The sequence below is a fragment of the Microtus oregoni genome, unplaced genomic scaffold, assembly GCF_018167655.1.
Source record: "Microtus oregoni isolate MIOR12 unplaced genomic scaffold, Mior012 000004F_ref0000308, whole genome shotgun sequence".
In the NCBI taxonomy this organism is placed as follows: Eukaryota; Metazoa; Chordata; class Mammalia; order Rodentia; family Cricetidae; genus Microtus; species Microtus oregoni.
In genome coordinates, this window is record NW_024543063.1 from 23,587,011 (window position 1) to 23,601,102 (window position 14,092).

Here is a 14,092-nt window from a genome sequence, read left to right on the forward strand (position 1 = left end):
CCTCTGTAACTCAAAGCTTTTGGATGTGATGCCCATCATCTTGACTGCAGCAATGGTTTGATTTCCACAACTTTGCAATGGCCCTTACAGTACTGGAGCCTGAACACAGCGTTCCATCCATGCTAGTCAAGCCTTGTCCCCCTGAGCTACCTCCGCAGCCCAATATGGAGAAACTCCTGAAACAGGAATTTACATGGAAGGCACGAAATAATGTGGACATAAATCGGCCCTCCTCACAAAGAGAAAACCAGGCAAACCGTAGCCCCACCACAGACTTCTATATAGTCTAAACGAAGTAAACTGGAACCTATATGTACTGACCAGAAAAGAAAAGGCCTCTCCCCCATCAAAAAAGAAGAGACCGGGGATAAAATGCATTTGAAAAACTTAAGTATGCCTGAAAAAAAGTAAGCCAGGAGACGACCACTAAAAGCCAGAACACAGAGAGACCACAAAGGGCTTTCTTCATGAGTAGAATTGGGAATGGGATACAACACAAGACTATCAGCTTCTTTCCATACCTTTAAACTGCCTGCTACCTTAAACAGGTATCTTTCACAATTTTAAGTTCAACAGTAGCCTTAGCCTGCAGCAAATGTCCCCTATATCTCCTACCTACACTTACACTTGGAAACAATGTTTGCTCATATTTGTTTTAATGCTTGACCAATGAAGAAAAGAAAACATCGGTGGACTGGAGAATCCAAAAGGAAGCATCCTGGTGGATTGAGGAAAGGGGAACACAGGGAGAAACCTTAACCCCAGTATCTCAGAAAGTGACTGCTTTGGGATATTGGGATGTCTTGCCTGCAATTAGCTAACAGGAAACAGTCCTAGAGTAAAGTAGCTCCTCTGACCTAACAAGACTGATGCAAGTATGCAGAGGGAAATTTAGAAATTTAGATGGGACAGTGCCATGTGAAGATGGCAATTATGTCGCCATAGTTCAAGGAATGCCAAGGACTGCCAGCAACTGTCAGAGCCAGAGAGAGGCATGCAGCAGATTCTCTTCACTGCCTCAGAAGAAGAAGAAGAAGCCAGGCCTGACCGTACCTTAACTGTGGACTCAGCCTCTAGAAGTGGGACCCACTCTCTCACTGAGACTTAAGTTACTAAGAACATGGTAGTGTGTTAGAGAAAGTCTATAAACATATGATTCAGAGGCCAAGAGCTCAACTCTAACAGCAATGTGGAGTACCCATCTAGGCCACATCCCACAGCCCCCAGCTCTGTCTTCAGGGAACAGCTGAGAGAGCTCAAGAAGTGAATGTCAGCATCCGCTGCCCAACAATAAGGGAGGTTTTACAGCAGCCTGCCACTTACATGGAGACAATGGGCCACTCCCAATGCCCTGGTGGCCACATGTGCTGGGCTGAAAACTCCAGCTTTAGTCTTAGACCACAATAACAGAGCAGCACAGAGAAGGACTTGGTGCTGAAGGAATAAAACAGATTCCATCCTGAGGGAGTATGATGGTTTGAAATCACCCAGGAGACACACCCTGGGCATGTCTGTGACAGGGTGCCCAGGGAGGACTGAGTATGGGGAGAGACCCACCCCTGAATATGAGGAGCACCATCCCATGGGCTGGGACCCAGGAATGAGTGAGAAGGAAGAAAAAAGAAAGTCATCTGAGTGCCTGTATTTACATCTGTCTTCTTGACCCACCCAGATGTGAGAAATCTCTGCTGCCACAGCTGGTAGCTGTTTCAAAGGCTCTAACCACCATGTCCTCCCATAAGGAGGGACAGCATCCATTCAAACCACGAGCCTACATAAACCTCCTTTCCTTCAGTTGCTTCCTGCCGGTTATTCGGTTCGAGTATAAGAAACATGACTAACGCAGGGTGATAGGCAGTTTGGTATCCTTTGTTCCTAGTTACCGTCCACTTCCCCAATCCTGAGGCACACAGGCAATGCTCGTCTCTGAAGAAAAGAATGAAAAGCCAGACAGCGTTTAAAGCTAAATGCTGTTAGCTATGGTACTCCTTGGAGAAGCACAAGCCAAAAGGCAACTGGGCAGCAACATAGGTGTCCTGCCTCCACTGTGGAAGGGTGAAAAATGTCTGTGTCTCTCACAGCTGTTAAGCCAAAATGATGAACCTGTCAGGACAGAGGGTCTTCTGATTTCTGGTAACATTTCCTTTTGTCCTAAAATGACTTCCAAGATAAAAATTAATTCTCCTTCAGAATAACTGATGCAGGGAGCAAAGAAGACAATGCAAAACACCCAGAACCCAGAACCAGATGCAGTCAGTCTGACTGAACACATTGGTGCTGTTCTAGAGGTCCAGGGAAAGCACATGTGCTCTGTGCCACTGGCATGCTTTCCCGGCTGAGAAGAGGTGAACTGCAGGGTTCAGCCTCATGGTCTACCAAGCACATTTGAAAACAAGATTCGAAATCCTACTGACCCCTTGGACCCAGAGAACTGGGGAAATTCCAGTCAGCTCCACCTGATGGTGACATCACAACAGGCACGAAATCTTATCTGGTACTAAAGTTCACTGACTTCATAATAAAGCACATTGCCTGTCACTTCCCAAAGTCCCTACCTGCAGGGACGAAGTACATGCCACATCCAAGGCGTTTAGCCTCGTCCTAGAAGGCTGACAAGAAGAGGAGGAAAGAGAAAGCACAGGTTGCTTAGGTTTTCTCTCCGCTCCCACTGTTTCCAAAGTTAAAGTAGCTAACATAAGGAGGAAATTCACTGTGACCAAGCACATGACATCTGGGGACAGGCAAACCAGAAGGCATGCATGAACACACAGAGAGGGTGACAGGCTTCAATTCAATTCGTGTGCGCTTCCTAGCCCTTGAGGAACAGGTTACACCAACTAGGCAGACAAAAACAATGGGAATTTAGCCACTCACAAGTTAGAAAGCTAAAAGGCAAAACTAGAGATATTAGCTAGATGTGCTCCATCCATGGCTTCAGGAAAGAATGTTTCCTGGTGGCTTCAGGGAAGAATGCTTCCTGGACTCACCTGGTCTCTAGTATTTCCCACCGATCCTTGGCATTCCTTAGCATGAAGCCACAGAGTACCTTTTTTTGCCCCTATCTTCAAGTAGTTTTCCTATGTGTGTGGTCCATGCCTACAAATCTGCCCTTACAAAGACAGCAGCCATTGGTCCCAAGGCTCCTGACACTGCAGTTTGGCCTCATCATCACCTCAACATCTACACAAAGTTTTTTTTTTTTTTCCAAAAAGGTCACATTTGCAAGTATCAGAGGTTAAAGTTTCAACGTAACTATCGGGAAGACACAGTTCGGCCCATAACAGTAAGATGTGGAGACCTTAGTTTGAAACTGAATTTTGGTCCCTTCTTCACTATGTCAAAGACATACTAAGTTCCATGTCCTACAACACGCATGCTTAAATAATGAAAGAAGGTGGCTTTTCAGTAGGAGGTAAGTTCCCCAGCTGCTTAGCCACCCAGATTCCCTCCTTCCTGCCGTCCAGCTCCTTACTCTCTGTGTTGTGAGTCCCACCATGGCTACTGAGATGTCAGCCGTCACATTCATGCTTAGGGCAGGAGGAACACAGAAGAGGGGGAAGGCAACTCCCTCAAGGAGCTTCACTTGTTATTCCTAAAGGTGAGGTAGTGGATTTTCTCCCATAGTACAGCAGCTGCACACTGATCTCTGAAAACTAGACCACGTGTAATGAGATAGGTCCAGGTAATTTTTCCTGATCCAACCAGGGCTCAGTTAACAGAAGGCAACACTGTAGGATGGACTGAGGTTAGCTAAGTAATCATCATCTGTGGCCGTCCATTCCATCACCATTAAAGGAGAAAGATTCTCTGTATCTCGGGATTTTCTTAGGGGTTCAACACACTTTCCATGCACAGCGAAACATTCTGTACAGGACACAGAAACACAAAACACAGGCTGTGGGCCTTGAAGCCAGACAGCCAAGCACACACTCCAGTCTCCCTCCAAGGAATGCTGGGAGGATAAAGAAGCTCCAAAAACGCAGTACTTTGGTTTGAATGAGAGTGTCCCCCATAGGCTCAGATATTTGAATATTCAGTGCCTGACAGTGATGCTGTCTGGGAAGGTGTACCCTTTCTGGAGAGCCTCTCCCCACCTCCAGGTCTCTTTCTGCTTGCTGTTCGCGGTTGAAGAAGTGATCTCTCTGTTCCCTGCTCTGTACCCTTTCTGGAGAGCCTCTCCCCACTTCCAGGTCTCTTTCTGCTTGCTGTTCGTAGTTGAAGAGGTGATCTCTCTGTTCCCTGCTCTGTACCCTTTCTGGAGAGCCTCTCCCCACTTCCAGGTCTCTTTCTGCTTGCTGTTCGCAGTTGAAGAGGTGATCTCTCTGTTCCCTGCTCTAGCAGCCTGTTGCCGTGTCTCCCCATGTGTCTATTATTCTCTCCCCATTTTCTTCCTCCCCCATCTCTTTCTAGAACCATAACCCAAAATAAACTCCTTCATCTCTAAGTTGCTCCTTGTCATGACATTTTATCACACCACCACCACAAAGGAACCAATACACTTAGTAAGTATTATGTAAAAAACCTGCTGCTGTTGCCACTGTCATTACTAATAATAACCATTGTCTATGAATGTAAGCTTGCAACAAAGGGTCACTAATATTGTTGTTGTCTTCCTCCATTCACTGAAACTGGCAGGAAATGTAAAAGTCTCTGATAAAGCCCCTGGCAAATGACAGTTCAGAAGTAAGCCTCACTGAGGGGTAAGAAAGCATGGTCCAGAGCTCCTGACCGCAGTGCAGTCTCTTTAGTGCTCTTTTGGGCAGCAACATCCCTGAGGGCCCCTAAAGGCTTTATTCTTCCAGCTACGAATACCTGAGAGCCACTACAGATAACTGAGACCAAGTGTGGACTTGGAAACTTGTAGAATTTCTAAGTAGCTAAAACTTTCCTCTGGAGACAAGGCTCCCAACCCCAATGGGACTTCATAAGAATCATCTCTTACATAATATCCCTGGAGATGTGTGTGACATTTCAGAAACCAAGGATGTGGCAGCATCTCAACACAAGCTTATCTCCAGGACACTCACAGACAAAAACAGGGATCCCAGTGGCCAGTGGGTGTATGACACCCGACCCCTTTCCAAGACACAACCCAGCTCCAGCCCCACCCTCACCCTTAGAAGTGCATGAGACCCAAAAAAAGAGGAACATGGGATGTACTCACTCATATTTGGTTTCTAGCCATAAATAAAGGACATTGAGCCTATAATTCATGTTCCTAGAGAAGCTAAATAAGGTGAATCCAAAGACAAACACATAGGCATCCTCAGGAATATTAACCTTCATCAGGCGATGAAAGGAGACAGAGACAGAGACCCACACGGGAGCACCGGACAGAAATCTCAAGGTCCAAATCAGGAGCAGAAGGAGAGGGAGCACGAGCAAGGAACTCAGGACCACAAGGGGTGCACCCACACACTAAGACAATGGGGATGTTCTATTGGGATCTCACCAAGGCCAGCTGGCCTAGGTCTGAAAAAGCATGGGATAAATCCGGACTAGCTGAACATAGCGGACAATGAGGAATACTGAGAATTCAAGAACAATTGCAGTGGGTTTTTGATCCTACTGCACGTACTGGCTTTGTGGGAGCCTAGGCAGTTTGAATGCTCACCTTACGAGACCTGGATAGAGGTGGGCAGTCCTTGGGCTTCCCACAGGTCAGGGAACCCTGATTGCTCTTCGAGCAGATGAGGGGGGGGGGGGACTTGATCGGGGGAGGGGGAGGGAAATGGGAAGCGGTTGTGGGGACGAGGCAGAAATCCTTAATAAATAAATAAATTAAAAAATAAAAATAAAAAAAAAGAAGTGCATGAGAACCAGAGCAGCTGAGCTGAACACTAGACCCAACTCTGAGGATAACTCCACGCAAGGGCTCACACTTTTCCCCTCAGACAAAGCTAAAAGAATTCCCCAAGTGAGACTTAACCACGGAGAAGTTTACAGCATTCGCACAGCCTCTGGGTTAGGAAACCAGAATCATCAGAAACAGTCAAAGCTGCAACACACGCCAGGGAACAAAACAATAGTAAGTCCAACTTGGAGATAAAAAATAAAAACAAGTCCTCTAAAGTATACAATGATATATTTCCTTCCCAGAAGCTCCCTCCACTCGCCTCACCCTACGGTGAAGGGTGATTGGGACCTGAAAGATGTGTGATAAGGACAGCGGGAGAGCACAGATCTCAGACACGGATAGGTGAGACTACTAATGTGACCACTCCTGCAGAGCGAGGGGATCCACTGTTCCCAAACCTCAGCAAAGAGGCTCTTTCTGTGGTAGAGATGGAGAAAGCCAAACTAGAGAAGCTATAGGACTGAACAATAGGGATGGAAAGATAGTTCAGGCAGGAAAGTTCCTGCCTCTTAAGCAGGATTCAAGTTTGCTCTCCAAAGTGGCCTGTGCTTTTAACTACAGTACTGGGAAGACAGAGACAGGGGAGCCTTGGTCAGCCAGCTTTACAGACCCAATGAGAGACTTTGTTTCAAAAAAGAACTTAGGGTGATGGTTCCTGAGGTACACCTCCCAAGTCTGTCCTCTGGCCTCCATGTTCAAGGGTGTGCACCCATACCTATCCACACGTGAACTAGCACACACATGTACAAACACATACAAAGCCTAAACTATATAGCCTTGTTGGCGAACAACTTAATCAAATTTATTTATGAAGAGACAGGTTTCCTTCTTTGGTTACTTTTTAGCCCAATGATGTCTTTTTTCTGGGACAACCTGTTCAATAGCATTATTACAAGGAGGCCCCTTATCTAGGGGATCGTGGGGCAAACAGAAGACTACAGAGGAGGTTCGGGTGATGAAACGTGGAAAGAGAGACCTTGCCCAAACATCAGAAGTAGTGAAAAGTGCCAGTTGGGAAGCAATTCTGTTCCTCTTTTATGACACCTTCCCTTGTGAGTCCTCAGGTCCACCCGGAGCTCAGATCTGGTGAACACACTATGGTGTTATATCACTAGGTAGCTGTTAAATTGGGACCAGAACTTGCTTTTTAGTTCATGTGAGCTGATGGTAAACTAACTGCACTGGGCTTTGAGGGAGGCTGTGGACAAACACCCCAACTAATTTTTCCCGTTCTCCTTCTACAGAGCCTCTGTTTAGACCTGAGGCCCCTGGGGACCCAGAGGCACACTGTAGCCATTGAGCACCTCTGAACTTGTTTGGTTTGCTGGCCAATGAGGTGGTCTGGTGTTATTCGGGGAGTCACATGGCAGTCCTGTGGAAGACAGTCTGATTTCTAGGGACTTCAGGGCTGTAGGCTGACTCCACCAGCGTCTCCTCCAGGGATAAGGGACAGGACAGAATGGAGTCAGTGTGCAGGGAAGGTCCGGGCAGAGATAATCTAGAACATCAAACAGCATGCAGAGATTGCCCAATGCTGGAAGATAAACCAGAACAGTCAACAAGTAACAGTCATTAAACAACGGGAACCAGGGGCCTGGGAGTCTTCCAGTGCCAGCATTTCGCAAATCATTTCGCGGGGATTTGGCCGACTGGCTTGGAGAAAGTCAATGACATAAAACAGCAACGCATGTCTGGGAGAGGGGAACTCATGTCTGATTAACAACCCAAGTTCTCTCTTCCTGGAGGAGAAGGCATAGTGCTATGTGCATTTCTATAAGAGAATGGAGGAATGCAAGCTTTAGAGCGGATTGATGGGGAGGCGATGGGGAGATAGGGCCTCTGAGGAGAAAGGCTTGGTCCCTCTGGATCTTCCTTGCCTCTCTTCCTGCCCCTCACCCATGTCTTACCCTATACTCAGGCAACTGGGTTTGACTTAAAGCCTCCAGTTCAGATAAATACCACGTGCCCCATTGGAAAAGCATCTCAAAGGACACTTGGGAATTCCAGGCATCATGTGACCCAGTCGTTGATTGCTCTTAAAGACCTGAGTCACCAAACCTTGAGGAGCTCTGGGCCAACACAGCTAGCTACATCGCTGCTATAGGGAATGTGAGAACATGCCTGGGATGGATGTACACACTGACTCCCTAGGTACTCAGAAAGCTGAAGCGGGAGGACCACAAACCTCAGGGTAGCCTGGGCTACAGAGTGAGTTCAGAGTCAACTTTGGCAACTGGATGAGACCATGGCCCAAAATAAAAACTATAAGCAACGGCTCGGGATGTAGCCCAGTTGGTAAAGTACTTGCGTAGCATGCACTAAACCCCTGGGCTTGATCCCCAGCATTGTAACAAAATGGATGTAGTGGAATAAGCCTGTAATCCCAGAACTAAGGACACACAGAAGGGGGACCAGTTCAAGGCTACAGTGTGTCGGACATGAGCCTGGGATACATAAGTCTCAGGCCAAACAAACAAATAAAAGCGAGAATGCAACTTAGCAGTAGAACACTTACCCAATGTATGTGTGAGGCTCTAAATTCAATCCCTCATACCAGAGAAAGCGGTTGATAACTCTCTGAGCAAAAGGCAAGCATTGTTCTCACCATCAGCACCAATATGTCCATCACACCCTTCCTTGTATCACAGTCCCACAGATTAGTGAAGAGGGTCTTGCACCAAATCTCCCAAGTCGAACTCTGGCTCAGACCATTTCTTGCTACCTGACTCTGGCCAAACCATTTTGAACTCTCTGGCCTCCCATCTCTATGTCTATGAAATGGGAATAAAACCAGCCATGGGAAATAAATGATCTGGATAATTTATATCAAACTCAGTGTAGTGGGGCACAGAGAGAACAGGTGCTGGACAAGTAGGCTGCTCTCCCCTCCCCACCCTGGTCTGTGTTGCTTTTGTCAATTTGGACTGCCTGGCAGAGTGTCCAACTGACCAAGTTTTTGGTCTGCTTGATGAGCCAGGTCTAACGGTCTCCAGCTGCTGTGATTGCTGGCTTGTCAGGATCGCTTCTTGAGGGACGAGGGAAACTGCCATAACAACAGAGACATCAATCTGGAACAATCCACACAGCATCAGGAAAAGACACACCAGGCATAACACAGCAGGGTAAGCACAAGGCAATTCTGAGGAACAATACACTTTTCCACCTCCTAAATCACTCAAGAAACATTTTATTGGAAAACTTTGTTCACGGTTTATTTGTGAAATGCTCCCCCCACAGGCTTGTGTGCTTGGGTGGTTGGTCCCCAGCTAGTGGATCCATTGTGAGAGGTGGGGCCTAGCTAAAAGAAGCAGGTCATTGAGTAGTGAGCCTGACCCGATATGTTGTCCTGTCTCTGAGCTATGAAAAGTGGAGAAGCCTAGCAGTATGTTCCCCTACCATGGAGCCAGCTATGCAACAAGTCTTCTCCAACACAGTGGACTGTATTTCCTCAAACCATGAACCAAGAGAAGTCCTCCTTTAAAGTCACCTCTGTCAGCTATATTGTCACAGCCCCAACAAAGGTCGCTAACACAAGTTTCAACCTCTTTATCAGCCAGAAGTTGAACAGGAAATCAAACATAAGGCCGAGTGGCGATGGTTTTCTGAGTGGCCACTGTCGCTTCCTCATTTTGTCCAAGGCACAGGCACTGACCAAATGAGAGTGAAGAGACAAAGAGGGGTCCTGGTCTTGAGAAAACAAAACCCAGATGCAGCGACAAAAAACAGAAAAGGTGTGATCTCTCAGAAATGACTCAATTGGAATTTTTACGGAGCATCTTATGAAGGAGTAGTTTATAGACAGTCATGGAATTTGCTAGAACTTACCTGCCAGGCTTTGCTAGACTCAAGCTCCTCCACTCTATCCCTGACATGTCCCCTCCCTTAAGGATGTGTTGGCCTCTATCCCTGCAATGTCCCCACCTCTAATGATGTCTTGGCCTCCTTTGTTTTGATAGTCTTATTTTAATCACCATCCTTCCTCCCCTCTGGGGACTTATACGTCTATAGTAACACATAACTATAACAACTTAGGTTTCGTCTTTCTAAAGACCATTAGAAGCAATCATTTAAATCCACTGGAAACCCAGGCAGATTCTGAAGTATCAAAGCTAAAGCAATAACTCTATTTGAAAAACAAAACAAAACAAAAACAAACAAGTCTTAGCCTTTTCTACTGAAAGAAAGTTCCCTCCACTTGTCTGAAAAGATCCTGCCTCAAATGGCCTCTTTTAAAAATCTGTAACTCCCATGATTCTCTGCAAGGAAAGAAAAAAAGTCAACTTTGCAGAGAAGAAGGTGAAAAGGGAAGAATTCATATTTACATTTTCACAAACATGGGATGGCGAATTAAGTCTTCATGTTCCTTTTGCTCCTATTATGCATTCAATGGCAGAAGCATCCAGGAAAGAACTTGAGCGCAACGCAGCAGCTTTAAAATTCAGGGGAGCAGATGGAGTGGCCACAGTCGTGGGACTGAATGAGAAATTACCCAGCTCAGCCCTGCCCGGGGCGACAGGTTGATTCGCCCGGACTGGATTTGGGTCAAAGAACTAAATTTCAAATCAGAAAAGAGAAGCAGCATTATTTTTTTTACTAGCAAGTAGATAATGGTGACAATAATAATCCAGTCTGATAAAAGATTCCCCAAGCTCCTGAACCTTCACTGTATTCTCTGAAAAGACGGTCAGTCCGAGGGTGAATGTCTGGGCTGGGGAAAGTTGGGCCACATTCCCAGACCCTCGGAGCTTTCCAATGGGAACTGATAAAAATCAATTAGGAAAGGATGCCGTTCTTTGCTCCTGGACCTCTTCTGTGTCTAGGTGTTTATACAACTGATGGATGGCCTGGCCCTGTTGGGAAGTTCATGGAATGCTTCCTTGAAGTATTTTCTGTGCTCTGGCTCCTCTCAAAATGTTTGTATTGAAAATCAGCAAAGGAAAAAATAAGTGAGTCTTTAGGACCAAAGCTGAAGATATCTGTAAGCAGAGCCCAGGGCTTAAGAGCTGCTGGAAAGTGGGGCTCACTGGCAATTTCCCCACCCAATATCACCCATGTCCATGCCTTCTGTATCTGGGAATGGAAACATGCCAGAACCAGAAACCATTATATCTATCTGATTGTGTCTTGAGGACCAAAGGGGGCTGAAAATCACCTCAGAGAACAGAGACATAAGAGAGGCAACCATTTGACAGAGATACCCAGGCAAACAGTCTCAGTAACTTATAACAGGCAGCTGTCTCACAAATTCAGCCTCAATGGCTTCCTCTCAAAGAAGCAAAAACCAAAAACTTATAAACTGTATGTCTTTTAGAAGAATCCAGGAGCAATTTGGGAAGAAGCCCTGAGCATGAAGAACATGCCCCCCATTTTTGCTCACTTTTACAGATCTCAAGATTTGAGATGGATTTTGCTTGGAGCCATGTAGTGGTGCTGGCTGTAGGTGAGCCCCTCCAGCAGTGACTGGCTGCATCGCTATGATAAACCCTCCTTGCTACAGCTTTCCAGAACCCTAAAGCCCAGACCCTTCCAACATGGCACCTTGAAATAAAGCAACCTCCTAGCATACCCGAGCTATAAGATGCTCACAGGGAAATACATGTGCATGTTTTCCGTAAGTAGCGGAAAATACATCAGTCAAGGAGCAATATCCACAGGGGATTAAAGGCAGACCACTTGCCTGCCAAGAGTCATGTGCTGCAGAACTGAGGAAGAATGAAAAAGGCCCGTAAGGGTAACCTCAATAGATGAAAACCTACAAATAGCTCAGAGGCACAGAGTGCCAGGCGATACACCCCCTCGAGGACCTGGGACCACATCTCTGAAAGGATTTCGACGCCCTATTCTCAGCACCTGGATGGCAACCACCACCTCCACTCGCTCGTGCTAATTCTCTGGAATTGAATTCAGGCCTTGACCCAGGAGAGGAATTCGAATGCACCACTGACATCTGATACCACTTATAAAATATACTTAGGTTACCTTGTGCCAGTTGCCTGGGGTCAGGGGGGCACTCTGATGTTCTCTTAATAAACCAAAGACTGGGCACCCCCTCTTCATCGCCAAAGTTAGCCAACGGTTTTGATTTTATCTCTTTGAAACCCGAAAGAATTGGCCTGGAATCTGGGGGACTCTATAAGTGGGAACACGCTCTCCTCAACTCACAGCCCCGGGGAACACTGGAAAGGGCTTTTTTGTGGGGTGAGGGCAATCTGGTTAGGCGAAATGCAATGCCCCCTGCAGGCTAAGGCTGGGTATAAGGGACGAGAGGCAGAGTTGGCTTTGCTGAGCATCTGACTGTTTGGAGCTTGGAAGGCTGTCTGAGAAACGTCCCAAAGTCAGCGGGATCCTGGCCTCTCCAATGTAAGTCTCCTGGTGACGCTCAGCCTCCAGCCGTACTGTACTTTTACCACTTACACACTTCTTCAAAGTTTACTATGCAGCAGTGTGGCCCCGAGTCTGCCAAAAGTCTAGCTGGAGGATTTAGAGACTAGCTGTTGCTGCTGTTTCCCCTGAAGATCATCTGTGAGCAAATGGCGGTCATCAAACCTTCCAGCCAGGGCCATCCCGAGGACCAGAGTGTCATGGGATGAGTCCGATCTGGGAAAACTCCCTTCTTTCCCATATTACCTCCCTCTCCCAGCTCTCTACGTTAGGAACCTAAATCAAAGACCCTGTGGCATTTCAGGTGACAGCAATGAAAAACTTTTGGTGGGATGACCTGAAACATCAGCATTCCTGGCTTTTGAAATTAACTTTCGCCTTTCAAATATCTGCAGGAGCTTGGGTTCAGGGGACAAGAAGGGAAGAGGGTGCCAATGAATAAAGGGAAAAGAAAATACGTCGCATACCACGACCCAGCCAAACCAAGCTTGACATGTCCAAATAATATTGGCAAGTGCATGCTTTCACAAATCATGTGTTCTGTCCTCTCCTAGAGACGAGAGAAAGGGAGAGAGAGAGAGAGAGAGAGAGAGAGAGAGAGAGAGAGAGAGATCTGGATTCAAATATCCTAACCCCAGACTAGTAAATTGTGTCAGTGAGATGCTGTCTTAAATCTTGTTCAGAAAGTCTGACGCTATTTATAACAACATGCGCACCAACACCTCCGAGCCAAAAGTTGTAAGGCTTGAGACAGCCCCTAATCAGTGTCATCATCCCCGACCCTGGATGGGTACAGGGCTCTGGGCTGAGCCCACAGCATCCAGTTCCCATAAATACATCTTACGGGATTGGGGGGTCAGCGTAGGTAGGGGTATACATCTCTGAAAATGGGCCAAAGCATCACCTTGGCTTCTTCAGCCCAGCACCTCCTCCTCCAGGCTGGCCCCGAGTCTCTCGAGTGCCCCTTACCTGCAGGCGCTCAGTAGCCGGCTGCCACATCTTCCAGCCTTGGGGTTTAGGCGGTGGAGACGCAGGGAGACTCTGTGGATCGCGCCGGGAAGGAGAAGGGGCCGCGGTCCCGCTGTCACATCTGGGGTCCACGTCTGCGGGTGGAGCGTCCTGGCGCCGGCCGCAGCCGGTGGGCACAGGGGCTGCTAGCGGGACGAGGTGGCGCTCTGCTGCCGGCAACTTGTGGGCTCCGCTCCGGCCGCCAGTGGGTGCGCAGCTCAGACGATTGCGCAGCTCCGCCCGGGCCACAGCGCCGCGGCCGCTCCCTCCTCCCCTCTCCACCATCCGGACCTGCGCGCTCTGAGCATGCCCGAGCGGGCTTCTGCGGGGGGGGGGGGGGGGAGAGGACCGGAGCCCTAGGCTGTGGGGGTCTACACCCCGCAGACCCCCCAGCAGCCAGCTAGCCCTGGTGAGTCTGGACCAACACAGAGGAAAGAAGCTGTTCAAGCCTCCACCCCCACCCCCCACCCCCACCCCCGCGTAAAGCCCGGCGTTGGGATCTGGGAGAAGAGACAAAGTGGCTGGAGAGGAAGGGCCTGGTGGAAAGAGTGATGCCCCACCGGGTTCCATTCTGTGGGAGTCTCTAACTCACTTGGAACACACATGCCATGTTGCTAGGGAGACACTTCCATTCCTTGGGTTAACTGAGCGCCCTTTATGTTCCACCTGCTTCTCTAAGTTCCTGAGATACGGTGGTGCTCAGGAGAGGACAAGAACATACCCCTCTCATGGGCTTACATTACGTGAGGGAGATGGTAGTGACGGAGGACAGACCCGCTGGAAATAAGTACTAGGAAAAAAAGCATCAGGCCTTGTGTGTGGAGAAACACAGAGGAAGAGTGTCCT

At 47.8% G+C, this 14,092-nt stretch overlaps 1 protein-coding gene across 2 annotated transcripts in view; it reads right to left on the reverse strand.

Annotated features, from left to right (window-relative positions):
- The window catches only part of Pid1 (phosphotyrosine interaction domain containing 1), a 228,138-nt gene extending 214,629 nt beyond the window's left edge, over positions 1 to 13,509 (reverse strand). For both annotated transcript variants that reach the window (XM_041650611.1, XM_041650608.1), the window contains exon 1: positions 13,208 to 13,509. In XM_041650611.1, coding sequence (XP_041506545.1) covers positions 13,208 to 13,237 — 30 coding nt within the window. In that variant the 5' untranslated portion in view covers positions 13,238 to 13,509. The remainder of the gene's footprint in view (positions 1 to 13,207) is intronic.
- Between the last annotated feature and the right edge of the window lie 583 nt (positions 13,510 to 14,092).